General features: G+C 56.0%; 10 protein-coding genes across 10 annotated transcripts; 5 read left to right on the forward strand and 5 right to left on the reverse strand.

Moving 5' to 3' along the window:
- Positions 1-265: 265 nt before the first annotated feature.
- On the forward strand, positions 266-1,981 carry W97_02497 (uncharacterized protein; the record flags this gene model as incomplete). Its single annotated transcript, XM_007780397.1, has 1 exon — positions 266-1,981. One exon carries the CDS (start codon positions 266-268, stop codon positions 1,979-1,981), a length of 1,716 nt encoding a protein of 571 aa, XP_007778587.1.
- Positions 1,982-2,513: 532 nt separating this feature from the next.
- Positions 2,514-3,132, forward strand: W97_02498 (uncharacterized protein; the record flags this gene model as incomplete). The annotated part of the gene is made up of 3 exons (XM_007780398.1): positions 2,514-2,519; positions 2,577-2,720; positions 2,854-3,132. 3 exons carry the CDS (start codon positions 2,514-2,516, stop codon positions 3,130-3,132), a joined length of 429 nt encoding a protein of 142 aa, XP_007778588.1.
- A 1,521-nt stretch (positions 3,133-4,653) lies between these two features.
- Positions 4,654-5,571, reverse strand: W97_02499 (uncharacterized protein; the record flags this gene model as incomplete). The annotated part of the gene is made up of 1 exon (XM_007780399.1): positions 4,654-5,571. The coding sequence occupies one exon, from the start codon at positions 5,569-5,571 to the stop codon at positions 4,654-4,656; it is 918 nt and encodes a 305-aa protein (XP_007778589.1).
- Positions 5,572-6,750: 1,179 nt separating this feature from the next.
- W97_02500 (uncharacterized protein) lies at positions 6,751-8,676 on the reverse strand (the record flags this gene model as incomplete). The annotated part of the gene is made up of 2 exons (XM_007780400.1): positions 6,751-7,754; positions 7,812-8,676. 2 exons carry the CDS (start codon positions 8,674-8,676, stop codon positions 6,751-6,753), a joined length of 1,869 nt encoding a protein of 622 aa, XP_007778590.1.
- A 1,124-nt stretch (positions 8,677-9,800) lies between these two features.
- W97_02501 (uncharacterized protein) lies at positions 9,801-10,034 on the reverse strand (the record flags this gene model as incomplete). Its single annotated transcript, XM_007780401.1, has 1 exon — positions 9,801-10,034. One exon carries the CDS (start codon positions 10,032-10,034, stop codon positions 9,801-9,803), a length of 234 nt encoding a protein of 77 aa, XP_007778591.1.
- A 3,833-nt stretch (positions 10,035-13,867) lies between these two features.
- Positions 13,868-14,902, reverse strand: W97_02502 (40S ribosomal protein S0; the record flags this gene model as incomplete). Its single annotated transcript, XM_007780402.1, has 2 exons — positions 13,868-14,609; positions 14,733-14,902. The coding sequence occupies 2 exons, from the start codon at positions 14,900-14,902 to the stop codon at positions 13,868-13,870; spliced, it is 912 nt and encodes a 303-aa protein (XP_007778592.1).
- A 244-nt stretch (positions 14,903-15,146) lies between these two features.
- W97_02503 (uncharacterized protein) lies at positions 15,147-16,248 on the forward strand (the record flags this gene model as incomplete). The annotated part of the gene is made up of 2 exons (XM_007780403.1): positions 15,147-15,192; positions 15,248-16,248. The coding sequence occupies 2 exons, from the start codon at positions 15,147-15,149 to the stop codon at positions 16,246-16,248; spliced, it is 1,047 nt and encodes a 348-aa protein (XP_007778593.1).
- A 165-nt stretch (positions 16,249-16,413) lies between these two features.
- W97_02504 (uncharacterized protein) lies at positions 16,414-17,931 on the reverse strand (the record flags this gene model as incomplete). Its single annotated transcript, XM_007780404.1, has 1 exon — positions 16,414-17,931. One exon carries the CDS (start codon positions 17,929-17,931, stop codon positions 16,414-16,416), a length of 1,518 nt encoding a protein of 505 aa, XP_007778594.1.
- Positions 17,932-18,301: 370 nt separating this feature from the next.
- W97_02505 (uncharacterized protein) lies at positions 18,302-21,497 on the forward strand (the record flags this gene model as incomplete). The annotated part of the gene is made up of 3 exons (XM_007780405.1): positions 18,302-18,679; positions 18,859-19,383; positions 19,530-21,497. 3 exons carry the CDS (start codon positions 18,302-18,304, stop codon positions 21,495-21,497), a joined length of 2,871 nt encoding a protein of 956 aa, XP_007778595.1.
- A 365-nt stretch (positions 21,498-21,862) lies between these two features.
- On the forward strand, positions 21,863-23,312 carry W97_02506 (uncharacterized protein; the record flags this gene model as incomplete). Its single annotated transcript, XM_007780406.1, has 2 exons — positions 21,863-21,962; positions 22,045-23,312. 2 exons carry the CDS (start codon positions 21,863-21,865, stop codon positions 23,310-23,312), a joined length of 1,368 nt encoding a protein of 455 aa, XP_007778596.1.
- Positions 23,313-26,915: the final 3,603 nt, after the last annotated feature.

The raw sequence follows: 26,915 nt of genomic DNA on the forward strand, positions 1-26,915 counted from the left end.
TAGGAAGGTAGGAAGGTACGGGCACACGAGCGGTAGTGGGCTGCTGTCTGCGTCGTCGAGGTCCAGCTCGGAAAAATTTCTGGCTCGGGCGCGGAAGCTCTGCGTGCGGGATTGCGCTAGCCGCCAAGCGAGAGAGCCGTGAGAGCCTCCGGAGCTTGGGCCGCCTGGCTCTGGGGAGAATGCAAGGACTATTGACTCTGATCGCAACAATGCCGTGACAACAGGAAATAGAACAGGGCTTCTGCCCGAAACACTCATCACAGCAATGGCAAGCCATAGGCCAGAACGTTCCGAGCACAAGCTCACCATCAACCGCGCCCGGCCGACCGCGTCCGTCGTTCAGTCCTCATCAGCAACAGGCGCCCCGTCACCGCACACCCCTGTCGGCCAACGCTCGTTATCCTCCATCTACGGCTCGCCTTCATCCAGTTACCGGAGCGACGATGATACGATGGTCCTCGAGATTGGCGCACGACATCTGCGCGCCGGTTTCGCTGGCGAGAGCTCGCCGCGCTGCATCTTGAGCTTCGGGCCCGACGAACAGCGGAGAGTCGGCGACTACAGGCAGTGGGATCCACAGTACTCAAGGAAGAGGCGGAAGCGGAAGAGGGGGCAGGAATGGGGTCAAGAGTACGAGCTTTGGCGGATGGATCTGCGGGACCTCGACCTTGGGCTGGTGACGGACAAGCTCGAGCGCGCAGTGCGCGAAGTCCAGCACAAGCACGTCATGCTCGACGGCCGTCAGAAGAGGATTGTGCTTGCCACGCCGCCGGCTATGCCTAAGCCGCTTCTCTCGTGTGTCCTGACCAGTCTTTTCACGGGATTCGCTCCACATCCAACGGGGATCACGCTTGTGTCGACTCCAGTACTGGCCGCCGTTGCCGCAGGTCTTAGATCGGCTTTGGTGGTCGATATTGGATGGGCGGAGACGACCGTGACTGCACTGTACGAGTACCGCGAGGTGCATCAGCGCCGAAGTGTGAGGGCGGGGAGGATGCTCAGCGAGGAAATGGGCAAGATGCTGACTCGGGAAGCCGCGAAGACGGCTGGGCGCTCGGAGCCGCAGGAGGTTGACGGTGTCAGCTTCGACGAGGCAGAAGAAGTCCTTACACGTGTGGGATGGTGCTTCAGTAGGGAGCAAGCGAAGCGGTTTCAGTCAGCCCAGGATCTTCCTCCGACTGCCAACGACGCTCTGGATACACCAATGTCGATACCGCTCCCAGCCGCAGATCCTCCGCTCTCTCTTCAAGTTCCCTTCGTACGCCTAGCTGAGCCCGCAGAGACCGCCCTTCTCGCCTCCTCAACCCCACCCACAGACCTCGATGACCACGATCAGCCCCTCGGCCTACTCACCTACACAGCCCTCTTATCCCTTCCCTCAGACGCCCGCGCAGTTTGCATGTCCCGCATTTTGATCACTGGCGGTGTGTCCAACCTCCCAGGTATCAAGCGCCGCATCATTCAAGAAGTCTCCGCCGTCGTTGCCGAGCGAGGCTGGGATCCGGTCAAATCGTACGGCAGCGCCACGAGGAACCCCCAGACAATCCTTCGAGAGCGTAACCAGAATCATCAAATAAACACGGATCCTCAACCAGCACCGAGCCCTAGCAAAGAAGGTTCCGGCGCTGCCGCCACTGATGCCGCATCCGTACCTGCTGCACTCCGACCGCCGGAGCGCGATCCAATAGCGGAAAAGATCCACGAACTCAACACGAAAGGCCAGAAGCCGTCTGTGACCGGTGTCGTGCGTGGCGTCGAGACACTAGGGGCATGGGCGGGTGCAAGTCTCATTGCGCAATTGCGCACAAAGGGCATCGTTGAGATCGAGAGAGATAGATTCTTGTCGCATGGCTTGGCGGGTGCGAGCGTCACGAAGGAAGTGAGTGTCGTGGAGAAGGAGGGCGTTGGGAGGGCCAGGTCGGGGCTGGGACCCGCAGGGAAGGGGGATAGGGCGAGTTGGACGCTTGGGATTTGGGCGTGATTGTCATGACAGCCTCCGCGAACTGAGGTGATCTACAACGTACTACCGTGCAATTAATAGAGCAATGGGATACCTCTGTAATCGAACTATGGCCATTGCGCATCTCGTATCCATATATTGCCGCCCAGAAGACGATTTTGTCTCGCACGTGACGCATTGACACCTACTGTAACACCGGGGCTGTTGACACTGGACAATACCACCACACACTGCGTGGTGACAATAGGCTTCGAGAACAGCAGACACTGTGAATGGCCGCATGATGATAAGTTTGAACCACTCACGAACCAGGAATTCTGGCTCTTCCCACTACCACAAAAAGCAACCGTGAAAATTCTTCGCCTGGAATCGACATTTCAACCATCCGTCTCCAAGTCACCGTAGCATTCTCTATCCAGAACCTCGTAACTTCTTCTTCATCAACAGGTTCGGAAGCTTAGTCACGCGTTGCCATCAGCTTTCAGTCCGCTCAATCGCTATTTTCCTTTCAAACCATCCAAGCCAAAAACCTATCCCCACCTCAACCACCACGATGAAGGTGAAGCCTCCCTTCCCCAAGCCTGAGCTTGCAGCACCCACTCACTAGGCCCCACAGATCCTCGAGACCCAGTCGGAGGTTCTCAGCAACTACGACGTCCTCAAGCACATCACTGCCGTGCAAGCATCCTACGCCGCACGAGACCCCATAGGCAACGCGCGCGCAAGCATGCCCTCCAACCTCGCCGCAATCCTCAAAGATGTAAGCTCCCCTCACTCTCCATTCCAGCCTAGCGTCAATCGTCCTTCCCTATCCTCAACCTCCTCTCCATTTCCCCTCTTCCATCACCTCTCTGATCCAACCCCATAATCCCATTACTTACACCATCCTATAGACCCAAACCTACCTCACATCCCCGACCCAGCCCTTCGCCCCGGCCAACGGCGCCGCCTACACAGACGCGGCCTTCCGCGCCGTGTTCGAGCAGATGCCGCCCTTCGCGAAGAAGAACCTCACGATGCCGGAGATGCTGCATATTGTCAACCACCGGCCGACGGATGTTCAGGCTCTGGAGTGTCTAATCGAGGAGGCGGAGAACAGGTTTCAGGTGGAGCAGTTGGAAGAGATCGTTGCTGTTGTCGTGGGGTGTTTGGGGGAGGGGGCGGGGAGTTGAGAGGGTGCGGATGGGGTACGGAGGGGATGGGATGGGATGGGAGGGAGGCATGTGGGATTCCAGCTGTTGTTGTGGCAGAGGAATTGAGGCAGGCTTTGCGGAATCGTCAGTGGCTTCCTATCCTATCTAGTCAAGAAAGCGCATACAAGCATAGTGTGACTGCAATCAAGCCCGCCGTCCACTCCACTGCTTCCCCTCGCAAACACCGCATATCATCACGACCGCAACCATGACTATCAACCCGCCTCCAAAAGCCCACGGCTCACAGCTCACAGCTCACAGCTCACAGCTCATATCAAGCACCAGATGTCTCAGCAACATCCAGCGGTATCCAACCCCTCCTCCAGGTCCGATCAGAAGGGCAAAAACGAGCTCACACTCGACACACACGCAGCCTGTCCTCCGCACGAGCCGCGCTCCCACCCACGCCCCTCCTGCCCCAAATTCAGAATCCGGCAACACCGCCCTCCATCGTACAATGTCGCAGGCGGGATCCCAAGCCTTAACCCCCCTCCCCAGCTCCCCACAGCTTACTACCCGGAAGGTCACCTGCTGCAGCTTGAAGTCCCCGACGCAGGACTGGATCCGAAAACAGCAACAACGCGCAATTTGCGTGGAACGTCGTAGGCGGGATCCTGCGTCGACCACACCCCCTAGTCTCACGGAGGGTCGTTCGGCGGTTCGAAAGTCGCTGGGACTCGCTGGGGGGCTTCGCTCGACTTAGTCGTGACGCTGACTCCGAGGAGATGGCGTGAAGCTGTAAGGAGATGCTACGTTCTGGTGGAAGGCTACGCTGGCTGAGCTGGTAGAACTTTTCGCGAGATCTTGGAGGGCTTGGGAATGTTTGAAGTTATCAAGTAGTGCGCAGTAGGATCGTGGAGTCTATCGGCGGATACGGATATTTCTTAAGATTCCGGCCGCGGCTGTGAGCGTGCGCTTCTGTAGGGTGTCTTCACAGGGAAAAACGAGAGGTGTAAGCATTGCACGGGGTAGAATGATCGCGAGTTATATAAGGCAATGACTAGAGGAGCAGCGTATAGCTCGGGAATGCAGTCCGCAAGAGTACTCTTGATAGTTGCGGAGAAGAGGTCTAGAGGCCGCTTTGAAAGAGAAATCATTCCCAAGATTAAGTTCACGAAATAGTTCGAAGCTCTGGCCAATACATGCCTACGATCAGGCGCTCGTTTCTGGGCTACTCGATAGAGAACTTAGGTCGATTTGTTTTTAACCTCCTTGCGAGGTAATTTAGAGACTTGGTAATCATACTTAGACATGGAGGAATTTGACGCACCGCTGAAGGGAAGCTGAGATAACGATTGAATTCATTGTTCTTCTCTGTCTATACAAGACCCTGCACAGCAAAAGAAGGCATGACCATGCAAGAGACTTAAAAAAAGACATGCTAAAAGAGACACAGATCGTGTTTTGAATTCGAGTCGTAGAACTATGATACCTTAGCGCCAACAACGCTATGCCTAACCAAATCAACCCAAGAAAGCAAGTTTACCGGCTTCCAACTCTCTAACCAAAGACCAGCGCCCTCACTTCAATACTCTCCCGGGCCGGCCACCCCTCCTGGGTCCTCGGATCCACAAATGCGGTATGCGGCACCCGTCCCCGCCGCCCAGCTGTCTCGTCACTATCAAAGCACTTGAGCAACAACCTCTCGCTATCGTTCATCCCGCTCCAGTAGTACCACCGCTGTCCCTCATTGTGTTTCACCCCTGCCGTCTCGCCCGTGCGGTGCGGATACCGATGCTGAATGCCCACGAGATCCTCATCACGCGTCGTGGCAGAGTCCGCGAAGGCGAGCGGGAACGAAACAACAGGCCCATTGAGCGGGCGCCACACATTGATGATGCGGTACCGACCTCTCAGCAGCTCGTCCGCCTCGTCAGACAGATGATGCCTTACGCGCGCCTCAGCGGACGCAGGAGTCTGATCAATATGGACCCTCGTAACAGGCGCCCTATGCGCGTTCGGCTGCGCGCGACGGATCGTGTGGTCGAAGAGCAGCACCCTATGCGCGCCAGGCACGTTGTCGAGGACCAGCTTCTCGACCTCCGGGTAATAGACTTCCTTTATGCGCTCATCGTCCTGGAAGGCGTGCTCGTTGCTCTGGATGCCGGAGAGGGTTTCGAAGGCGTTGTCGTTGAGCGTGAAGGTGTGCTCTTTGCCGCGGATGTCGTCGATTGTGACCTCGTGAGACTCTTCGCCGAAGTTGCGCTGCGCTTCGCCTGATGGGGCGGCCTCGACGTATTGGTAGGGTGCCGAGCCGTCTTTGGGCGCGGAGTAGAATTGGAGCTCCGAGGTTACGGGACCGCGGGGGATAGTGATGCCCTCATGGGCGGTCTTTACGTTGCTCGTGCCATTGGTGCGGCTTTGGGGTTCGGCGGCTGGTGTGGGTGTCAATTGGAGAGGGGCGGCGGCGGTCGTCATGGTGGCTTTGAAAATAGAGGACGTGTGAGGAGCCGATCTAATTGAGGTAATTCGGGCTAGAGTACTGAATGCTCGACTGGCAAACGTAGTGAGGACTGAGGGTGCTGGCTTTAGAAAGTTGGGCCGATCGCGTAGGGTGGTCGAGTCTTGAGGGATGCGATTGTCGTATGGTATCACTCGAGTACTTGAACGCTGTTAGGTGGTCTTTCAGCCGGTATTGAGACGGTTATATAGTGCTGAGATGCTTTCTAATGTCAGTGTTTCTAGAAACGCCATCGCTGCTATTGTCAACATCCCCTCAGTTTGCGGCGATGATGCCATTATTCCCGAGGCTCGCTCCACCGCGCTGCGCACCGTTTTGTCAGCCCTGTCAGCCGCTCATCCGATCGAGTGGCCAATGAAGGGAGCGTCGCTGACACATCTGGGCGAGCACGCAACGTGGAATGAAGATCATAGCTTGGCCGTCATGTAGCGCCGATGTTAAAGCAGACGTCGGGTGTGAGTGGATGAAATGCTCTGTTGCTGATTCAAAATCAATCTGCGGCTTTCTCTGCGGCTCCCGGAGAAGGCTCGGTCGAACCCCGGGATCAGGCTTGCGCCGTCGGGAGTCTTCTATGTAACATATCTCGGTGGAAGGGACTGATGGATGTTGCTGTTGGAGCTGAGTAATTAATTGTAGGCTCACCTTAGATAGTCTGCAGTTGTGGTTTTGATGGCGTCTAGTGTTTCAGGGTCGCCTGTTACCATGCTGCCTTGCAACAAGCCCAGATATATGCTAATAGCTGAGAATACCTCGGGTCAGGGCGCATTATGTACACTATAGAAGGAACCTGCTCAAGTCGTTGGATCAAAGTAGCAAGCTTGTTTTGTGCTCGAGCAGCTTCGAAGCTTCGACACACCACGCAAGAGACCGCTGCAGACGACTCTTCTGTAAAGCAACAGTGAATAGAATCGATGGCGTCAGAGTCGTCCAGACGTAATGGTCGTGATAGGGCCGTTTCCGGATACAAAATTTCATATCGTTGCTCACCGGAGGACGGGAAGCCTGCCGAAGCCTGGTCGCTTTGAGCCTGTGCATCGTCTGTAACTGAAACATGCGCTTCCGGACTCGTCTCGGGCGTCGTGGTACTCTCCGTCCACAGCAGCGCCTATGCTCTGGTGGACCTTGCGGCACGGTCATCAAGCGTGTTGACTTTTCTTAATTACGAAGACACCGACTTCCACGCCTTTCGTTGGCTCCGTAGCACACGGCTTTGACGCGACCCCGTCCAAGATCTCTTGAATGAGATGCGTGGGCATGATCTCAGAATCCGTAGGCAGCTTGTGTGCAAGTCTGAAGTACTTCGTGACTGTGGCCCTCACTCTTGCCTTCTCCTGCTTGATCCACCACTCAGTCGCCCACACCTTGCGCTCCAGCTTCACCTCCTGGGTCGATGCGTGGATCAGCTCAAACTTGGCCCTTTTGCTATGGAATTTTTCCAGCATGCTGCTGTACTTTGTGAGATGACGTAGGTAGCGTTCAAGCTTGCTTTTGGCCTGATCGAACTCGAGCAGCTGGTCAACTGCTGACATGCTGCCGAGTTGAACTCCCAGGTCCGCAGAGAGCTCATTGACAACTGTCATCGCGCGCAGTAGAGGATCCAGTATGGGCCCCAAATATTCCGACATGAAGGTACGACCGCCAGTCCTTGTGGGGTAAATGAGTACCAGCGTGCCGTCGTGATGTGAGAGCTCGACAAGCCGATCGAGAAGGATCGAACGGGCTCCTGACGAGAACATCTCGGCGAATTCGTTGACGCTGGTAGGCGGGATGTACCGTTCCACGATCGAGACATCCACCGTCGACGGAGGAACCACGGGGTGGGGCCGGGAAAGTACCTGGCCATCACTCTGGTAATCAGCGACGGCGACAGCGCTGTCGAAAACCTTTGTCGCAAAATAGTCGTCTCCTCCAATGGCAGGCCCCGGCGTGCTTGGAGGTGATGATGGGAGGTCGGCCAAATTGAAGCGCCCAGGCACCGCGTGAAAAACATTAATCCAAACTGTTGATCTTGGCGGTATTCGGGCGTGGATTGCGTTGATAACGGTAGGGAATACGTGGCCAGCGCTTACGGGGCAGGGAAGCGCATGGGTGAGAATTCTGACCGAACCGTTGGTTCCTCCCTCTGAGTCGATATGTTCGACTAAAGTTGAAGGTCAGCCTATAGAGCGAGAATGCAGAGCCCGACAAGGGCACTCACTAACTGCCTCCAGCGCACCACGCAGCCAAGGCCTCTTTTCGCTTGCTTGTTCTGCGCTTGGATATACAGGCTCGGGGCTTGGGGGTGCTGTGCTGCTGCTGCTGGAGATTTCTCCTGTTCCCGGCGATCGAGCTTCGGGATCCGACCTGGCAGGAGAATCCATCGCCGCCGTCCTAACATGAGGCAGGGCGCTCCAGTCTATCGTGCCCCTGTCGTCTGGCGGTGTGAAGGTGTGAACAATCTGCTGGAGAGATCTTTGGGTGGCCTTGGAAGGATCTGGCAGTGTTTCCGCCGCTGCAGTTTCAGCCGGAAGTCGCGCCCGACTCAGTATGGGGCTCTGCGCATGAAGAGGATCTGCTGGGTTGGAGAGCGGCCCTGCCCCGATGCCGGGGAAGTATTGATCGTGGTTCTGAGTGAATCTATCCGGATGTGGGTTGGCGATGCCCAGAAGGTCAAACGAAGGCAGCCGAAGGCTGTTGGCAGCCTTGACGATTGGCGGGGTTGGGAAGGCAGCGGTGGTGGAGGGAAGATAAGCGCCGCCCCCAAAGGCAGTCAAACCTAGTTCACGGTATATTTCTCCTCTGGGGGTTGCAGCGGGAGTGTCAGTTGGCAGTCGTCCGACGGTGGGCCGCGCTATCGGCTCTGGGATAGCAATTCCAAGAAGCGAGTCGTGCCAGTTCGGCTGCTGGAGGTACCTGGGAACGACATCTTGAGGGCTCAGCGCAGGAAAGTCTTCACCAGCCGGCGAAGGGAAACAAAACAGGGAAGAGTCAAGTGAGGGCGGTCCGTCAGGTTTGCCAGACGCTTCTGAGGGTAGATTGATACCGGACATATCCAGCAATGGATTGGACTGTAGATCTCCCATGTGGACGCCGGACTGGCGAGATGCCGACTGGGCCAGATCTCAGGTCAGTCTCAGACAACCGAAGCACACGGGCGGGAGCGTGTGGAACGCAGGAGTCCGAGCGTGAGTGCTACACAGGCCTTTTGGGTTTCTGAGTGGGCTGCAGACTTTGAAACGCGCAGCTTAGGAGGGCAGCCAACACCTGCAGACGAGGGCGGATTGGGAGAGCTCGAAACGCAACGCCAGATTGTTGCTGTCAGAGCTGCTAGCGAAACCACAAAGTGCCGTGCGGTCGGCAGTCTCGGTGCTTGGAGTCAAAGAAGTAATCTAGGAGAACGACAGCGGACGGGTCGGACGGTGGATTCTGCAGCGCTGGGCATAGGCTCGCAGCGGATGCAGCAGCGAGCGCAGTCGTGTGCCGGCGTTCTAGACCGCCAGGGTAGGATAGAATTTGTGGCGCGCTATCGCCAAGCCACTTCAAGGGTGGAGAGGAATCTCGGACGAATGACTGTTGGATTAGCGCAACAGATTGATTCCTCGGATGAGGCCATTGTCAGTTGTGCAGGAGTAGTTATCACCTAAGCCTTGCCGGCCGTCCGCCGGCGCATCTGCTCGACATCTTGCTCGCCGTGGAAGCGGAGGAGAGAATGTGGAACGTGGAACGTGGATGAATGGCCAACCAATTCGAGACTCCTGCCAAACCGCGTCAAGCCGCATGAGGCTCACCAGCTGCCAGCTGCATGCTTGCAAAGCCCGTGAGCGTGAGCACTTAGTGCGCGGCCTTTGAGGCCGCCTCCATGGCATCCATGCATCCCGTGCAAACGCGTGGCAGCAAGCCGAAGCTTTTCTTGGGCGGCAGCAACCGAACGTTGGAGTCCAGCGTCGTGTCTCGTGACGCCCTTGTCGCAACGACCGCGGCAGGAATACTAAACGCTTACGTGCTCCGTCGTTCGTGCTCGATATCGCAAGCTGATGCACATTCGCTTTCGGCACGTTCGAGCAAGAGAGCAATCGCCTCGCCAGCGCCATTCGGAAGCGGAGGAGCCGCTCATCAGCTCTTCAGCTCTTCAGCCTCGGGGTGGTCCAGCGCCCGTGGTACACCCGCGAAACCTCAGTTGGAACTCTTCCTCGTCCGCGAGCGATGCTTATTCCACCAGCCGATCCCGCCTCTCTGCATCGTGTCCGGTGGATTGTGCCATGTTCTTAGAAGATCCGTTGTTCGCGCCGTTTCCCAGCGGTCGAGCCTCGAGGGACTGCGGTAAGCACGTGGTCTGGAGCTTTCGGCAGGCACTCTGGTCGTTTGCTGAGACGGCGACGGCGGCGGCCAACTCTGCCGTCATCGGTCCATCCACGTCCTCTACGGCCTTCGCAATTGCCATGCTTCGGCGAAGGGCAAAAACGGGCAAGCATCCGCTGTCCTACTCTGTATGCAGGGCTGAAGAGGCGTCGGGGTTATGGCGCTGTGCTCAAGGGTCTGGCGATGAAGACGGCACAGAAGACGAAGGGCAAGACTCCAACATCGTCATTTCACCACTAAACGTTTCGAACAGCATAGAGAACAGCCCATCTGGGAAGAGATTGTCGCCGATCGCTCGTCTTGTCCAAGCATTGGCGACGGTCCGAGCTCCCCTATGCGGCTGGTGTTTGTGGCACGCAGAAGTGATATGACATCGTTCCTGAGGCTGATGTGGATGACCGCATCCTAGGGCGGCCTGGCGGCTAAATTGGAGCGAGATTGGAGATGCACGAGTTCCAGTGCAACGGCAAACGAGCGATTGTCCACTTGTCGATCAGTCGATCCTCTTAGTCTGGCAGCTTTTGTCGAATCCTTAAGTCGACCTCATCTCCTGATGATTCCCCTCTTCCATAGTGGTCTTCCAAGCTTCTCGTATCCATACAGCAGTATGATCGTCATTTGTGTTGTTACATTGCAAGGATGACTACCCAATCCCCCGTTCAGCATCGTCGGACAAGGCTGTGCCCAGGTCCAAACTATGCCTCTGTATCAGCCCTCCGCTGCTAGAGGCGACTCAAGCAAGCTCCTGTCATAGCTGGATAGAGGCATCCCAAAAGACCCAGGCTTGAAAGGACAACTCTCCCAGACAGCATGGCTAACAGATCTGTCAGAAGACTCGATCGCCGCGCCCTTATCCATTCGTGTCTACCCACCAAGCATGACAGCACGACTTAGCCGGGACGTATCGGAACAACTGGTGGAACTCACACAATGCTGCCATCAGCGCTATCAAACTGTACTACAATATTCTCACAATAGGGCTTCATCGCCTGCACACTTCTGGCTCACTACTGGCGGTCCACGATCTGCAATCATTACCCCTGGCGTGTATTTCCGATCAGGTTCTTATGATCGATTATCGAAGACCTACCACTCCGATCTTTCACAATGCCTTTTGGAGACAGAGCTCTCGAGTTCTCCAATTCATCCAAACATCTTCTGCCGCTTATGCGCTCTATGACCATAGCAGATGCATCCTTCCGTTCAGAGACGTTGTTGCTTTCTATTATTCTCTTTCTTATCATTGTTTCCCTTTTTCCCGTTTGGCCATGCCAGCGAATAAGATAACAAAGCTGATATGTTCCAGTACACACAACTGACAACAAATGCCCTGCCTTGTCCAGAATCCGCGGGAAGCGGCAGGTCACCATTTCTTCGTGATCCTGTGCATTTCACCCCCAGTACAAAACTCTCGTCGGTAAGCTCGTCTAAGGACCTAGATTCACACAACATCCACTGTGTTGCTCCCACCAACGGTTCAGCCATCCGTAAGGGTCAGCCTAGCCAATTCGAATACAGCCACTCCAGTCGCGTACTGCTAAACCACGCATCCAACGTCATGTGCCGTCATTACTCCTGGACATGCGCCAACTGTGGCAGCTCCCAGTCCTCCATCATCCGCTGCCCGACAAGCAGGCTCCAGCCATGCCTGAGAATCCTACCAGCTCGAGGGTCTCTGCCAGATCACGACTCCATATTCCGATGCTCACAATGCAAACTTTTCACGGACCAAGATGGCTCGCCTGTGCACGATCCGCGCGCAGTCAGAGGGCTTGTATACGCTGCCCAAGCACCTAGTGGCCTTCCGCAACCGTCTCAACCCTACTGGAATACCCCGGATATCGCCATCGACCCAAGATTGCTGTCGCAACCATCGGTGTCTGGGATAGGATCGTCGCAAGCTCCGCCGCTATTCTTAGGCTTGCCGCCACTCTCGGCTTCGCCAACACTGCCAAACCTCCACCGTCTAGCTCCGACCGCGACAATGCCGCCTCCGATTATTAGGATCGACACGCCTGCGCCTCAGGAGGCACCGGTCGAAACGCCAGGTCCTAGTCTGCGCGATGCTGCTGCACGGCTAGAGTCACTGCAGCAGACGCGTTCCAGTCTTTTCCAGCGAGCTGCTGAGGATTTGGGAAGAACAAAGGTGCGTCAGGACGATGCGAACGCGGCGCCTGCATCTTTGGTATGGGAGCAAGCATGGAAGGAGCTGGAGGCAACTTTAACTGGTGTGAGGCGTTAGGGTAACTTTGGCGTCAGGACAGTGTATGTTTGGTGGCGGTTCAGTAACAAGGGCCGGTACACTTCGCGTTTTGGGTAGTAATGATCAGGGTTAGCGGTAGTCAACGGCATCAGCGCGTGATGTACACTGGTAGCCGCTGCAATGATGATATGGGACCTCCCGCAGACTTTTTTGCTCACAAGATGTATAGAACTCCAGAATTCGGGTCGGACATGCCGGACGCGCAGCACCAGACGGAGCAGTCCCAAAAATGTGGCTGGACTTAAGCACCTATTGATGCTTGACTGCAAGCCATGGTCTGGCTCAATCACTCGCCACGATGCTGGCAATGAGGCACCTGAACGAAAACTCCAGCCCTGCGACGGCGCTGCGATCTGCCCGTCGCTTCCGTTTTACACTGATGCTGGGCTTGGAAGTCCCTCATGGGCTTTACGCAGGTTGTCTCAGACCATCAGCACAGGCTTTGTCAGTCTTCGTCTTTGTGAAGTGTTGCTCAAATGTCATTGTCACCTCGTCCTGATCTTCGCTGCCTACTCGTACCTCACTTTTGCGCTATCTTACCTACCTAGTCTTCGTACAGCTCACATTTTCACACGCGACGTTCTACGCAACCACCACTGTTACCGCATTCGGACGTGTAGGGGTAACACGGCAGCGTCCGCCTTTACAATCCGTCTCTGGTTAAGCGATCCCTCTCACTGTCCGTTGGCCATGGTGACAAAAGATCTGTCGTCCCCAGGGCGATGGATTGAAACTCATATGCCTAGACACCATGAAGCTCTTGCGTCTTGCCGGCTGCAGCACTTGTATTTCAGAGCTGCAAGATAACAGCACCCCGGCCTTCGCCATGAGTAGCTGCCACCGACTTAGGTATTTCCTCTGCCCGTCATCCGCGACTTACTGAGCTCTGAGTCCCACCCTCGACCTCAAAGATCTGTGATGTCAGTCTGGCGCCACTATGCAGAATCCAGATGTCCCGCTGTAGCAGCCTTTGGCGGAGTCCATTGCGGCTCTGGAGCTCATGTTTTTGTCGTCGCACCTAACAGAAAGGCTCGTGGCTCCAGTTTGTCATTACTCCCGTCCGGACGTGAGATTAGTTCTCTTAACATTGCTGCCCCTGCCTATCTCGCGGTATGTAGATAGGGCATCGAGGTAGGCTAGACAAATTAAACTCATACCATATCGAGACCTCCAGAAGCGCATAGAGAGGAGAAACAGGTGTTGTTATGCGCAGCCTGGAGGCATCAATCAGGCTTCCTGTAGCTACCGCGGAGACCAGGCTCCATTGTAGTGCCATTCCCAGTAGGTCCAGTACGCTTCACAGAATATCGAGGACCCGGTATGAAGAGCGAGGCTGAACGGATACAACGTGTCGGGTATCAAGAGGCATAGGTAAGAGCAGCACAGTACATTTCACGCAAGCAGGCCAAGGCAGAGTCAGTCTTGTTGCAAGGATGAGTGACTGTTACATACACCCAGGATCTCCAGCACAGGGCTTTCCCCCAAAGACGAAGAACGAGTGATCGCCAGTGGATATCTTTCCCTCATAAGCGCTTTCGATTTTATTCCTTGCAAACAGAAATCTGAAGTTGCCTTCCCTTCTATTTCCGCTCCTTAAGTTCAACGACGGACCCCCGGAATCTTCGATACATGCTTCACATCCGGTCGCATGTCTACCACTGGGTGTTCTCGTTCCCGCCAGCAGCGTCCCAGCCCTGGTTACCCGTCTCCACCGGCGCAGCGCCCTCAGCCCAGTCAGCACCATCAGCAGCATCCCAGCTCGCGCCCGCAGCCGGGGCACCAGGAGCCGAAGCAGCAGCGAACTGGCCGGCTGTGCCGCCCGAGACCTCCCACTCATTGTTGAAGCCAGACTCGACAGCAGCAGGGCCAACGTCGTCGGCGCCGGGCTGCTTAGCCTCGTCAAGGCCGGAAGCGTCCTTGTTCTCCTCAGCCTCAGGATCGCGGTAGAAGTACAGATCCGTCATGACGTCCCACTCAGTCTCGCGGGAAGCGAGCGTGCCGCGTAGGCGCAGGACCTCGCGCGCCAGCATCCACCAGATGAGGCCAATGGCGTGGCGGCCCTTATTGTTGGTCGGGATGGCGATGTCGACGTACTCGGTCGGGGAGTCGGTGTCGCAGAGGGCGACGACGGGGATGTTGACGTAGGAGGCCTCCTTGATGGCCTGGGCGTCGGTGCGCGGGTCGGTGACGATGATCAGGCGTGGCTCCTTGAAGGATCGGGTGATGTAGTTGGTGAAGTTACCCGGGGTGAAGCGCCCGGCAATGGCGACGGCGCCTGTGTGTGCGGCGAACTTGAGCACGGCGCGTTGGCCGTAGGGACGTGCGGAGATGACGGCGATGTCGGCGGGGTTATCGATGGCGACGATGATGCGGGCTGCGAGGACGATCTTCTCCCTGGAGGACCATAATGTTAGTCTTTAACTTTGATGTATACTTCTGATGCCTGGACGAAGACTTTGATGCAAGCGCTTCAGACGGCCAAGTTCGGGTACCACTGGAAATGACGAGAGAGCTTACCAGGTCTTGCCAATGTTGATAACGTTGATACCGTCAGGGCGAGTCTTCCAGAGGTACGGCTCCATATGCACCTGCAAGTTCTTGGAGCCGAGATGGCACTGAGCTGCGAGCATCATCTCAATATCCTGGTTGGTGGCATTGAATGCCGCGGGAAGGTTTGCGGGGGCCATATTGAGGTCTTGATATCGGATGTGCTGCGCGATGTCAAGCGGAATGGCTGTTCTTGAAGGAGCGCTTCCAGACAGAAGTTCACGATGCTTAGCTGGAACGGAATTGATGGTGGGATAGCCGGGATTTCTTCGGCGGTGCGAGCTTTGAGCCAAGCGAACAGCGGGTCGGCGTTACCTGTCCGCCGACAGCTTTGGAAAGACTGCGACATCAAGAGCTTGGTGGAGAGACTGAGCGTCGTCCATTATGCCTCCCCGAATACCCATATTGACCTGTCTACGGGCACAGACCGGTACGGGAGTCCATAGCTCTATCAGTCATGAAGCCTGATCGCTAACGCTCCACAGCTACTAACCACTGCTCAACCGGCCCCAGCGCTCTCCTCCGCCCCTTCTCCGCAGCCCCTTCCCGAGATGCGTCCACCGCGACACATAGGCGGAAGTCTCACGATCCATACGTCCTAGCTCAGGCTCGCGCTCGCAAGGCCGCCAACCTCTCCCGGCAGACAGTCCTCCGCGAAGAGCGTTCCGCATCCATTGGCGATCCAGTCCGCGGCATAACAACGCCATTCGTCGAATCCTTCGACACTGGCCTTCCTCCTATTACCCCAGACACGCTATCAAAGTCGCGAAACCCCGCTCAAAAGGTGGGCACACAGGACACACCTCTGACCCCCCGCGACGAACACGCCCAACACGGCCTCACCCCGGCCCAAGTTGAAAAATCGCTCTCCCATTCCGAACTCATTAATGCGGCACTCTACCTCGAGCGACCACGCGATGCAGACATGACGCGCTCCGCTGCCGAAGTGGCAGCCGACGACGCAAGGGAGCTGGCCATGGACCATCACAACCGCGCCACAGCCCTGCGCCGCATCGTCAACCTCGCGAACGCCTCCTCCAAGGACCGGACTCAAGTGAACACGCAGCGCTGCATCAGCACTTTTGGCCGGCACAACACCGACCGCACCCTCTTTACCTCATCGACACCTAGTGTGACGCTATCACCTGCCGACGGCACCGAAGCGCCAAGTACCGAGGCCGCCGACGGGACCTCATCGACACTTTCGCCAGCAGCAGCCTCGGGCAAGCGCGCAGGCCCAGACACGGGCAGCAGTGAAGTCCAGATCGCGATCCTGACGGCCAAGATCCGGACGCTGGCGAACTTCCTGGGCACGAGGGGCAAGCAGGATAAAGTCAACAAGCGGAATCTGAGATTATTGGTGCATAGAAGGCAGAAGCTACTGGCATACATGCGGAGGAAGGAGCGGGCGGGGCCGCGGTGGACGCATCTGATTGAGACCTTGGGGCTCACGGAGGCGACGTGGAGGGGGGAGATCAGTTTATAGGGGGCTGGGTCTGGGCTTGGGAGGTGTAGAGCATTTGTGTGAGTAAGGTATTGTTGTGTATGGAATACCGACTGGTCGCATTTGTAACTACCATGATTGTATCATGATTGGAATCATCAAACATTCAGTAAGCGGAAACACGAACTGAGCGCAGCTTCAAACCCTTCAGCCAGCAGAGCTAGCCGGTGATGTTTCTCTAAGCGGTAAGCTACTACTTCTGCCCGCGCCGACACCGCTGGCAAGCAGCTCGAGTCGACTGGCCTGTATACGATGCTTCTTGAAGGCGTCCACCCACTCCGGCCCATCTTCTGATTCCTCTTCACTTTCATCCTCCTCGTCAAGCAGTGCAAGCATCATGCCAAAGTCCCCTCCCAGTCTCCCCAAGCTACCCGCACAGTACAACACCTGAGTGAGCAAGCTGTCCCTCGCAGTTCTATCCCTCACATTCGGCAAATAATGCTTCAGAGTTTCGAAAAGCAGCTCAACCAGATGGAGCGGGAAAGTCGCCAGCGCGGACGGCAGGGGCTGCAGCGTATCGTTGGCATCTCCGCCATCCTTCGCACGCCGCGAGTCCAGCGCAGGTGACTTCAGCTTCGCGCCCAAATCATCCCCCACAGTCCCTGCCCCCGGCGCCGGAAGCGCAGCGGGGAAGATAGACTGGAACGTCGAGATGACGGCGAAGCTCTGCTCGCGGAAGATCTCGATATACCGCTTCAGATACCGCTCCGTCTGCTGGCCGCCCGTCCAGTCCTTGGCAGTATCCCTACCGTCGCCGCTCACCCTTCTCACGGTCTCCTGGTCCGCTAGCTCACGTAACGGCTCCAGCGCTTCGAGCATGTTCAAGAGGTTGGCGAGCCGGCAAACCAGGAACAGCGCACCTAGTGCGCCCTCGCTGCTTCCGAAGTTGGCGCTTTTATGGGATGTATATGCTGAGTCTAGCTCGGGCGCGACGCGTCGGAGCCAGCCAATCGTGCGCATGGCGCCCGCGAGCTTGATGCCCTGGCCTTGAAGGCTTGTGATCAGGTTCGTTGTCATGGCTTTCATCTCCTGTTCTGCCTGCGCCGAGATATCCTTGATCAGGTCCATGTTGGGATACAGCGCCTGCAGACGCTTGATATGCGCATGCAGGTCCAACGCTGACGCGTAACTCGCGTTTGCAGAGCTCAGACTCGCTGTCGTGCTTGCTTGCGCCGAGCCAGTGGACGAGGAAATGGCGGACGAGAGCAGCGTCGGGAGGTCGAGGACATCGGAGACGCGGTCGACGTTGCGCGCGAGGAGCATGGCTTTTCGCCGCCGGTCGAGGATGGGGTTGTCGGTCGTCTTGCTGTATTTCTGCGCGAAGTTCGTGGCGGAGTCTTCGAGGGTGGGGAGTGCATCTTGGAGCTCGCCCACTTGGGATGCTAGGGTGGGGAGGGTGGTGTTGAGGCTTGAGAGCTGATCTGAGGAGGCGATTATGGATTTGTAGGAGCGTTTGGAGAGGGCTTGGAGGGAGCGGAGGATGGATTGGTTTGAGTGGAGGAGAGATTGCGGCTCGCTGCTAGTGAGGGCGGATAAGGAGAGGGTGGTGAGGCGGTTTAGGTAGCTCGTGGTGACGGGATCGGAGGGGGAGGGGATTGGTCTGGCGGCTACGGCATCTTGGGTCTCGAAGTAGGGGACGAGGAGCTCTAACAATGGGTCGGCCATGCTCGGGACATGAACAGCGAGTAAATAGTCTACCCCGAAGGGTGCAAGGGTAGGTACTTATTCGCGACTATCGCGGAGGTGTGGTGGGATGTCGGGGAAACGCCGCATCACTCTACTCCTTGGCGTTGACTTGACTTCACATGAGACTTTCGAATGCCCACCCTTCGTTTCCCTTCCACCTACAAACAGCGAACAGCGTACTAGACACGACTGCCCTCAACGCTCACTCACTGCTAATATCTCCACGCGCACCTTCAGTCTCATTTGCCCCACCGGTCCGCCAACAAGACGAAAACCCCCCGCGGCGAAGCCTTGCCTTTCCTTACAACCTCTAACAAGGCCTTCAACCCTCAGAGGCAAAGACCTTACGATGACCGAGCAAGTTTTCTACGCAGATGACATTTGCGCCCTCGCAGATCACCCTTCCAGCATCGGCACCGTAGACCGCACGCCCAGCGACGTAGAAACCCACGAGCCCGATCCCCAGCAGGACTACGACAACGCCATCGAACGCCACAGCGACGTCTCCCCCATACTATTCGCGTCGTTCCTGAGGTCGGGCATACCGCCCGCAGGTACGGTGCTTGTGTCATGGCAGACAGCGTTCAAGACGGAGCTCATACCGGAGAGCAAGCTGGTGCTGCTTGATCGGTCGCTGCTGGTGGGGGATGTCGTTAAGCGGGATATTCGGAGTGCGATGAGCGGGACGGTGATAAATGTGGAGAAGAGGTGTAAGCTCGCACAGCCGGTAAGTGCGTCGAATTTGCTTGTAGGTAGTGGCGGATGCTATCGGCTAGCTGGGGGCTCTATGCCTCCTTGCCTTCCCAGGAAGTTTTCTCTGGGCCACTACGAGGCTTGACAGTCCCCATCTGAAAGCTGGGGCGCACCATCTTGAGAGGGTACAGAAAAGCTGACTTCGGCCCACAGACCTCTCTCGTATCCTTGGCAGAGTCCGCTCCCCTCTTGGAAGACGTCCCCTCATCAGAGCTCAAGTCCACATACGAGTACAACGAAGGAGCTTTAATACTATACGATGGTTGGGTTGGGCGTATCGACGAGACATTCGACGAAGTCGCCGTCCTGCTTAGCGATGGCAGCCTGGTCATCATCGAAGATTCTGAAGAGCTTACTGCGAACGATCCGCTCGTGGACCGGTTGAATGTAGGCGACGTTGTGACAACGAAGAAGGGAGTCCTACGGCGAGGAAGATGGAAATTCGGGGCCTACCAACCGAACGTCGCACCGGTCGGTATGGTGGTGCACGTCAGGACCACGAGCCTCTCGGTGCATTGGCTACGCCGCGGCATCTTCCCACAGGTGGAGCAGAGTATGCCGGGCGCATATCCAGATTTCGATGAACCTCCCGATACACTGGATGTGGATGTGCTAGAAAGTGATAGACTTCACGTATACGATTTGGACAAAAGGCCAGCACAGGAAGCGGCCTCGAATGTGAGTTCCCAGTGCTATCACCTCCAACCCTGTTCTCGGTGAATGCGTAGCCCCACTCCATCTGCTTCTGTAAAGGAAATGTTTCGTGGCGCAGAGAGGACGGCACGATCTGTTCGTAAGCGCATATTATTGACTTTTGAAATTAGCTTTCGCATCGACCAGGATCACCTCAGACACGTACCATAAGCTCTGCTCTGGTGGATGTCGGCCACCGTGTCAGATTCAATGACCTATCAGGCGCATGTGTCAAGTACAACATCACCCGCATACCCCGAACACGGACTCGCGGTTACGACACCAATGTTTTCATAGTCGCGGAGACTAAATCGGAGATCACCGTATTGTGGCAAGACCAAACGATCACAAAAGGCCTTTCTACCTCATTTGTACCGGACTCGAACGTCACAGACGAGGATGAGGTGTGGCCAGGGGAGATCGTATGCAGCAAGGAACGAAAGGCCAGAAACCTGGGCGAGAGCGATGTCTATGAGCCTGCTAGAGTAGGCGTCGTACAGTCTGTCAAATCAGCGGACCGCATCGTTCATCTGCGATGGTTCCTCGGTGCTTCTGTGAGCTTCCACGGGGATGATCTGTTACCAGATTCCCGCACAGGCACAGCACTCGGCCCAGTCGAGGAGGTCAGTCTGTACGACATCTTCACCACTCCAGCCCTGAACAGGAGACGCGGCGATTTTGTTACCATCAGGCAAAGGACCATGGATCTTGACGATCTCCTGCGGCAGAGGGGCGGTATAACATGGTTTGGTGAAGTCGTCGATCTTGGCTTCGATGGGCAGCTTGTAGTACGATTAGGCGCACTCGAAGGCGAGCCGTTAGACGTCAGGATTCCGCCTGAGTACGCGCAGTTGGCATACAGCAGCGACATGGACGAAGTATTCCACGGTGATCACTATAGCGAATCCTCGGAGCTCTTCGACGACGTCGATGACGAAGATATGGACGATGATTCAGATGGAAGCGAGGAGGTGGAGCCAACGTATGAGTACGAATATCAGGGTTACGGCGGGGAACGGGTTGATCAAGACACCGATGACGAGGCTTGGTCTACTGATGACAGCGATGCCGATATGCCAGATCTGGAAAGCGGCGTTGATACAGCCAATACAACACCACCAACGGGTGAGCGGACCACGCCGGACTCCATACCGCCGGAGCCGGACGCGCCTCCTTCTATCAAGACGAATGCACCAGGAGCCATTACAATTGAGAACACCAGTGCGAAAACGAGCAATCCAAGCTCGCCTGACAACGTGGTACTGGACTTCGCAGGCTTTCCCAACGCGCCCGCATCCTTCCTTATTCTCGACACCCCTCCCCCATCGGACCACCATTACCTCTCCGAACCGACTCCATCGTCATCGGCCAATAACCAGGCACGCACCCGCCGTATACGGAAAGAGCACAAAATTCTCTCCACCTCCCTTCCGCCTGGGATCTACGTCCGCACCTTCGAGTCCCGCCTCGACCTCCTCCGCATCCTCATTCTCGGCCCTCTCGACACACCCTACGCTCTCGCCCCTTTCCTTATCGACATGCATCTGGGTCCCTCCTTCCCCTCCACCCCTCCCTCGGCCTACTTCCACAGCTGGACCCACGGCCAAGGACCCGTGAACCCGAACCTCTACGAAGACGGCAAAATCTGCTTGTCGTTGCTCGGGACCTGGCATGCAGACGAGAAAGGCGAAGCGTGGAGCGCCGGCAAGTCCACGGTCCTGCAGGTGCTGGTGTCGTTGCTGGGTCTAGTGCTGGTGCCGGAGCCCTACTTCAATGAGGCTGGGTATAGCTCTCGCCAGGGCACGGCGGAGAGCGTGGTCCCGAGCCGCTTGTACACGGAACGCGCGCTGTTTAGGACGAGGGGGTTTATTGAGCATGCGCTAAGGAATCCGCCGCAGGGCTTTGGCGACGAGATCAGGTGGCTGTATGTTAATGCGAATGGGCCAAGGTTGCTGCAGAAGACGATGCAGCATGTGCGGCGCGTCATTGCTGCGAGTGAGACTGCGGGGGATGGTGGGGTTGCGGATGGGCTGAGTAGGGTTAGTAAGGGCGCAATTGTGATGCTTAAGAGGCAGCTGGCGATGCTTGAGGCTCTTTAGGTTGGGGCTGGCTCATAGCCAGGAGTGGGTGGACGCATTTGCTGAGGCGCTTAGTGAGTTATAGGCTACTATGGGGCTTGCTAGATACCCCTTCCGAATCGAGATGTCTGCTGCTGCTGATCCATCAAGCATCCATGCATCTCCTCAACCTCGTTTAGTTGCAGTGAGGGCCTTGCAATGCCAAGCCGTCTAACGCAATCAGCTTTGTGGGGTGCATTAGCGGCCGTTCGGCACGCTGGCAGCTCGGAAGATCTGCGGGGCTAGACCAGCTCAACCCCAGCCCAGCAAACCTCAGCCCTCTTCCTTTGTCCGCTTCACCATATCACTTCTTCCCACAGCCTGTTAAGCTCTTTCTGTCGCCCGCCATGGCTTCTCCGCAGGTATCGAGCGTTATTGATCCCTCTAAGAATGGTCGCTACACCCTGCAGCTGAGTGACAAGCTTCTCGGCACTTCCAGCTCGAGCGGTACCTTTAGCACGGTCAGATGTGTGATGGCTCTTACATTCCCCGGAGATTGCTGATCAAGCGCTGACACTCTTTGGGGCAGACAATCACAAGCCAGCGCAGTCAACGGAAAAGAGAAACACCACCATCAAAGCTGACAACGACGGAAGCTGTTCGCTAAGCATCACCGACGAAGAGCCGACCTCTGCCGAGCCGCAACAGTATACCTACGAGGGGGTCCGCAAATCCCACAAGAAGACCTACGTGCTCGTTTTCAATCAAGACAAGCAGACATGCTCGCTCGAACCGCTCGAAGACACATACAGTTTCAATCTCACGTCTACCCCATGGGAGTCTTCCAAGAGCAAGCTCCAGACACAATACCGACAACTCAAGGAGACGAGCTCAGATGATGAGAGCGGGCGTAAAGCCGAAGCAGCGAATGTTCCTAGCGACGGAAGCGACCAAGAGCCCGACCCAACCAAACCCTACGACTTCCGGCGCTTCCTGCACCTTGTCCCCGAGCAATCCAGCCCGCCCAACGAGCCCTTCCGCAGCGCGACAGGCACGCCGCGCTCTGAACATGGACGCTCGACACCCATAATGAACAATGACATCCGCGAGCCGCCTACGAAACCCACGCGCTCCGTAAAATCTCAAGCGGCCTCTTCCCGCAAGCGCAAGACGCCCGAGCCCTCCAGCACCGCCGCCAAATCATTCAAATCTGCTGCGGTCCCAACCGTCCGCCTGGATCGGCGCGCCTCAACCCGGCCCACCGACCTCAAGCCCGCAGCCCGCCCCTCCACGAAGCCCAAGGTCAAGCCCGATTCTCAGTTCAAGAGCGACCCCCTGGTCCACTCCTCCGACGACTCAGACGGCGCCAGAGACGGCCCCGCCCGCTTCGAGCTCTCCGACGGCGGCCTCCAGATCGACTTCGGCGACGCCGCGCCCCGGAAGCGACACTACAGCACCACGGTCCCGCTAGCCTCCGCAACAGACGGGCCGATTTCCCTGCGCAGCGCCGCCAGCAGCGCGGTCAACAGCGCGGCCAACACTCCCCTGCCTGGCAGGAAGAAGCACGACGATGTCCCCGAATTCGACCTCGGGTCCAGTGTCGGCGGAGATGAGTCCGACGAGGACGACGGGTATCGTGAGGACGACGAGGGCGAGCGGGATGCAGAAGGGGACGAGGATATCGAACCGATGGATTTGGGGCCGCCGGCTCATGGGGCGGGGAGGAAGAGTGAGGAGGGTAGGGTCGAGGCGGCGGAGGTGGATGTGGAGGACGACGAAGCGGGCTTTGAGGCGGAGATGATGCAGGAGTTGATGAGTGGGGCGGCGGAGAGTGATGAGGAGAGTGAGGAGGAGTAGGGGGCTTTAGATTCTCTGTGGCTTTCGCATTCAGCTGGTAACGATAGCGCAGCTGATGAAGGCATGCCTATCTCTCTGAAGCTTCGTACGGGTGCCCTGTCTGTCTTGTCTTACACGACTGCACGTAATATCTTAAGAACTTGCGCCTTCCGCGGCGGTTAAGAGCGCTGGAGTGTGGACATCACTGAAGATAAGTGGGAGCGGACTAACTTAGATCCTCACGAATCCCTCCAATAAGGTAGTGTGTATAAGAAGCATACTTAGCCAATTCCCGATTGATTTTACGTTCACTGAAGGTAGTAACACAATCGACAGCTAGCGGTGCCTGCCCTCTGCTAGCCTCCCATAGCGTGCTACTATGTCAGCAACGTGGTTTCCGACGAAGCAAATAGTCGCAAAGTAAGAAGCTGAGTCAGCACCGTCTCTGTCACGGTGTTACCGGCCCCTCGGGCATTTCAATCTGTAGTGTTACGCCACAGAGTAATTCGCCTGTTGAGAGCTGCAACAGGTCACTCCTAACATGCAACAGGTCACTCCTGGCACTAGTGAATCAAGTTTATTTATGCAGGACAGCGACGCAACGACAGCCCTGGAGGTGATCCGAATACTTCGACATCAGATTCCGAGGCTCAATTTACGACTGGCACAGTACTCTTATCCACTGCTCCAAGTGTCCCACTGACGTCGAATCCTCCGGCTCAGCTGGCAGACTCTGCTAGCTATGTTAGGCCTAGCCCGTTCTGGCGCATCTACATGGCCTATAAAGCCTGTCCTAATGTGTTCTCAGCCGCCCAAGTATACACCAGGGCGCCAAGCGTAGATCGTTCTCACCAATCGTCCACAGCGGAAATGGGGTTTGGTCCCACAATCTTGATTGTCAGACTTGCTCTATAAGCTAAGTTGTCAGGTGCGAAAGGAAAACTACATTGCATACTTAAACAAATGCTTAGAACGCTCACGCCCTCAGCTCTTCACATCTAAGTGGTTCTTCCAATCAACATCACCTCAACGTTATCAACGTGCTGCCCTCTGTAGAGACCGCCCATCTGAGTATTCATAAATGATAGTATTGGCGATCAACGCGCAACAACGAACACTAACAGCAACTAACAACCCAAGCACGCGCCAGCACGGCTCTATAATGATAAAAAAAAATTGTCAAAATGCGCAGAAGGTGAGCTCAAGTCTGCTTTTCGTGGGGAAGCTCACCACCTTCGCCTATGAGGCGGTTCGGCCACCCCAACGCCGATGTAGCGTATGTCGTCTGCTTAGGCGCGCATGACTACTGTCGAATCTTCCGACCGCGCCGAAGCCACCGGCTAAGCGTGTTTGCTGATGCCAACCGCATCCCAGTGGTAGATGCTGCCTCTCCTTCTTCTGGCGTAGGCCACCGCTCGAGGTGTTTATCGGGTGTTGTGTGTAAGGACTTGTGCAAGACAACGGCAGTGGCGTCGTCGCCGGATGCATCGTGGTTTGGTAGGACAGAGGAGTTGATATTTGATCTTTGATACCCCGAGCTCTGTTGTGGAGGGGCTTCTTGTTGAAGGGAATCTGGTTTAGGAGCATAACGCGTGGCGTTCTCCAAAGGCAGACTCGTGGCGGTTCTCCCGTGTTCAGACTGTACAGAGGGATCTCCAGGCGCGGTAGTATTCGATGGAGATATTAACAAGCGTCTGTGTGCACCGAGAGTTGTCAGCTCGTCTTCGAAGTTGATTGTAGCCAACGTTGTGCTCCGTTAAGTGATGCCCTCTGTTTGAACTGCTTCCGGGAGAGAAGCGTATGTTGGGGGTGATGTCCTCTCTAACGACATTTCAGATTGTTCAGAGAGGTTGTTGAGCACGATTTTGGAGTCGTTCCTAGGATGACTGGAATATGATCCAGCTATGGGTAGATCCGAGGAATGGATTTGGACTCACATCCGAATGACTTGCAAGAGAGTGGTGATATCATTCTTGTGATGTCGCAGCTGAGACAACAACTGCTCCATCTCGTCATTTCTCCATAATACGCTCAGCTTCCCTCTGGAATTCAGCTGCTGTCCAATTTTGAAGTCTCCGCCTGCAGCTTCGTGGATCTCAGAAACCAATTTGTCAAGCTCCCCGAGGGTCCTGCTGCATTGTGCGACGAGCGTATCAAGGCCTCGTGAAAACTCAGGGTGGTGTTGCATGCCATCGGAAGCATTGTCTGGAAAATTTAATAACTGATATGGAATTCCGTCGAGTATGATGCGAGTGATCTCGTGCTCATGTTCAATGGATTCCAATATCAACGCTGATCTCTTGTAGATGGTGCTGATGTTGTGCGTTCCCTTGATCAGTTTGGCAAAGAACACGACAGTAGGAGGTGCTGCAAGTCCTAGTCCTGCTACTGCTTCTAAAACCATTGTCGAGATGGTGAGAGACGGTACGATCGAATGTCTTGACAGTCTTATTGTATGCAGCGGATTTTAGTCAAGCGTCTTGTGGGAAGATTATGAGCAAAACTTTGGTTTATCGTATGTGAGGATGTAGAATGGCTTAAAAGATGTTCATAGCGCGAACAACGCGTGTAGGGTAGGGTTGCCGTGTTAACCCAGCTCTGCAAGGCTGAGTTGAATTACCAGGATCATCTCAGAAGGAAATGGAAGCTTACAGTAAGGTAGACAGTAAGGCGCAGTTTTGGATAGGTTGTTTAGGATGGTCAAGCAGGCCGGTGGCTGGGTGGCCATCAAGGACCGAGCATGTAGCCAACCAGCGTCTTTGATGGATCATGCCTCAATCGAGCAGACCAAGCACTTACTCGCGCACTCCCGTGTACCATGCTGGAGGCCACGGGATCTACCACCACACGGGAATTGATGATGCTTTTGCGATCCTCATGAGTGCCAGAGCGTAGAGGTTTAGAGCATAAATCAACACGCACGGAGCGGGTAGCCGAGGCGAAGTGGAGGATGAGAAATCGCGACTTTCATCTTACTTCAAAAAGATCGTGACGAGTCTGAACGCCTTTCGTACCTAGTGAAGCACTAGACACCCACCTCGGGTTGCTAGAGACCACCTAAATGGTAACTACTACGCTTGAGGTGATCTTGAGTTTATTGTGACCTAAGGATGTTCTTACACCTCCAGGTAGGTGTACTGCTCTTACTGCGGTCTGTAGCTTTGCAGGGTATTGCGGTAAGGCGTATCGTCCGCGTTTGATCACGTTCCTATAAAGCTCCCAACGCGCGAGGTATATAGATAGCGTGCTGCATGTAACCCCTCCCTCAATCATGAACAGTTGTTCTTTACTATTGAAGCAACTTATACTGTAAGGCGCGCTCAACGCCTAGTCATCCAGGAACCGACAACGAGAGCCGCCTTCAAGAGCTACTAGAGTGGTAGCTCAGTGTGGCGGCTTCAGGCTGCCGAACCGCGGATGTATCGAAGGTTGGTCAAGTGTTGAGACAAAGGCTTAGTATCACCATCGTCCTCCGGCTCAGGCTACTGGCAAGCTCTGAATCGTCTCTGCAGTCGGTTAGACAGACACTACTTCCTACAAGCAGTTTAGATAGGTCGTCATTGATCTCACGACACAAGGCCTTCCATGGCGGGAGAGCACTCTCCTTCCCTCTCCGGCGGTCGA

The sequence above is a fragment of the Coniosporium apollinis genome (genome assembly GCF_000281105.1).
Source record: "Coniosporium apollinis CBS 100218 chromosome Unknown supercont1.9, whole genome shotgun sequence".
Classification (NCBI taxonomy): Eukaryota; Fungi; Ascomycota; class Dothideomycetes; genus Coniosporium; species Coniosporium apollinis.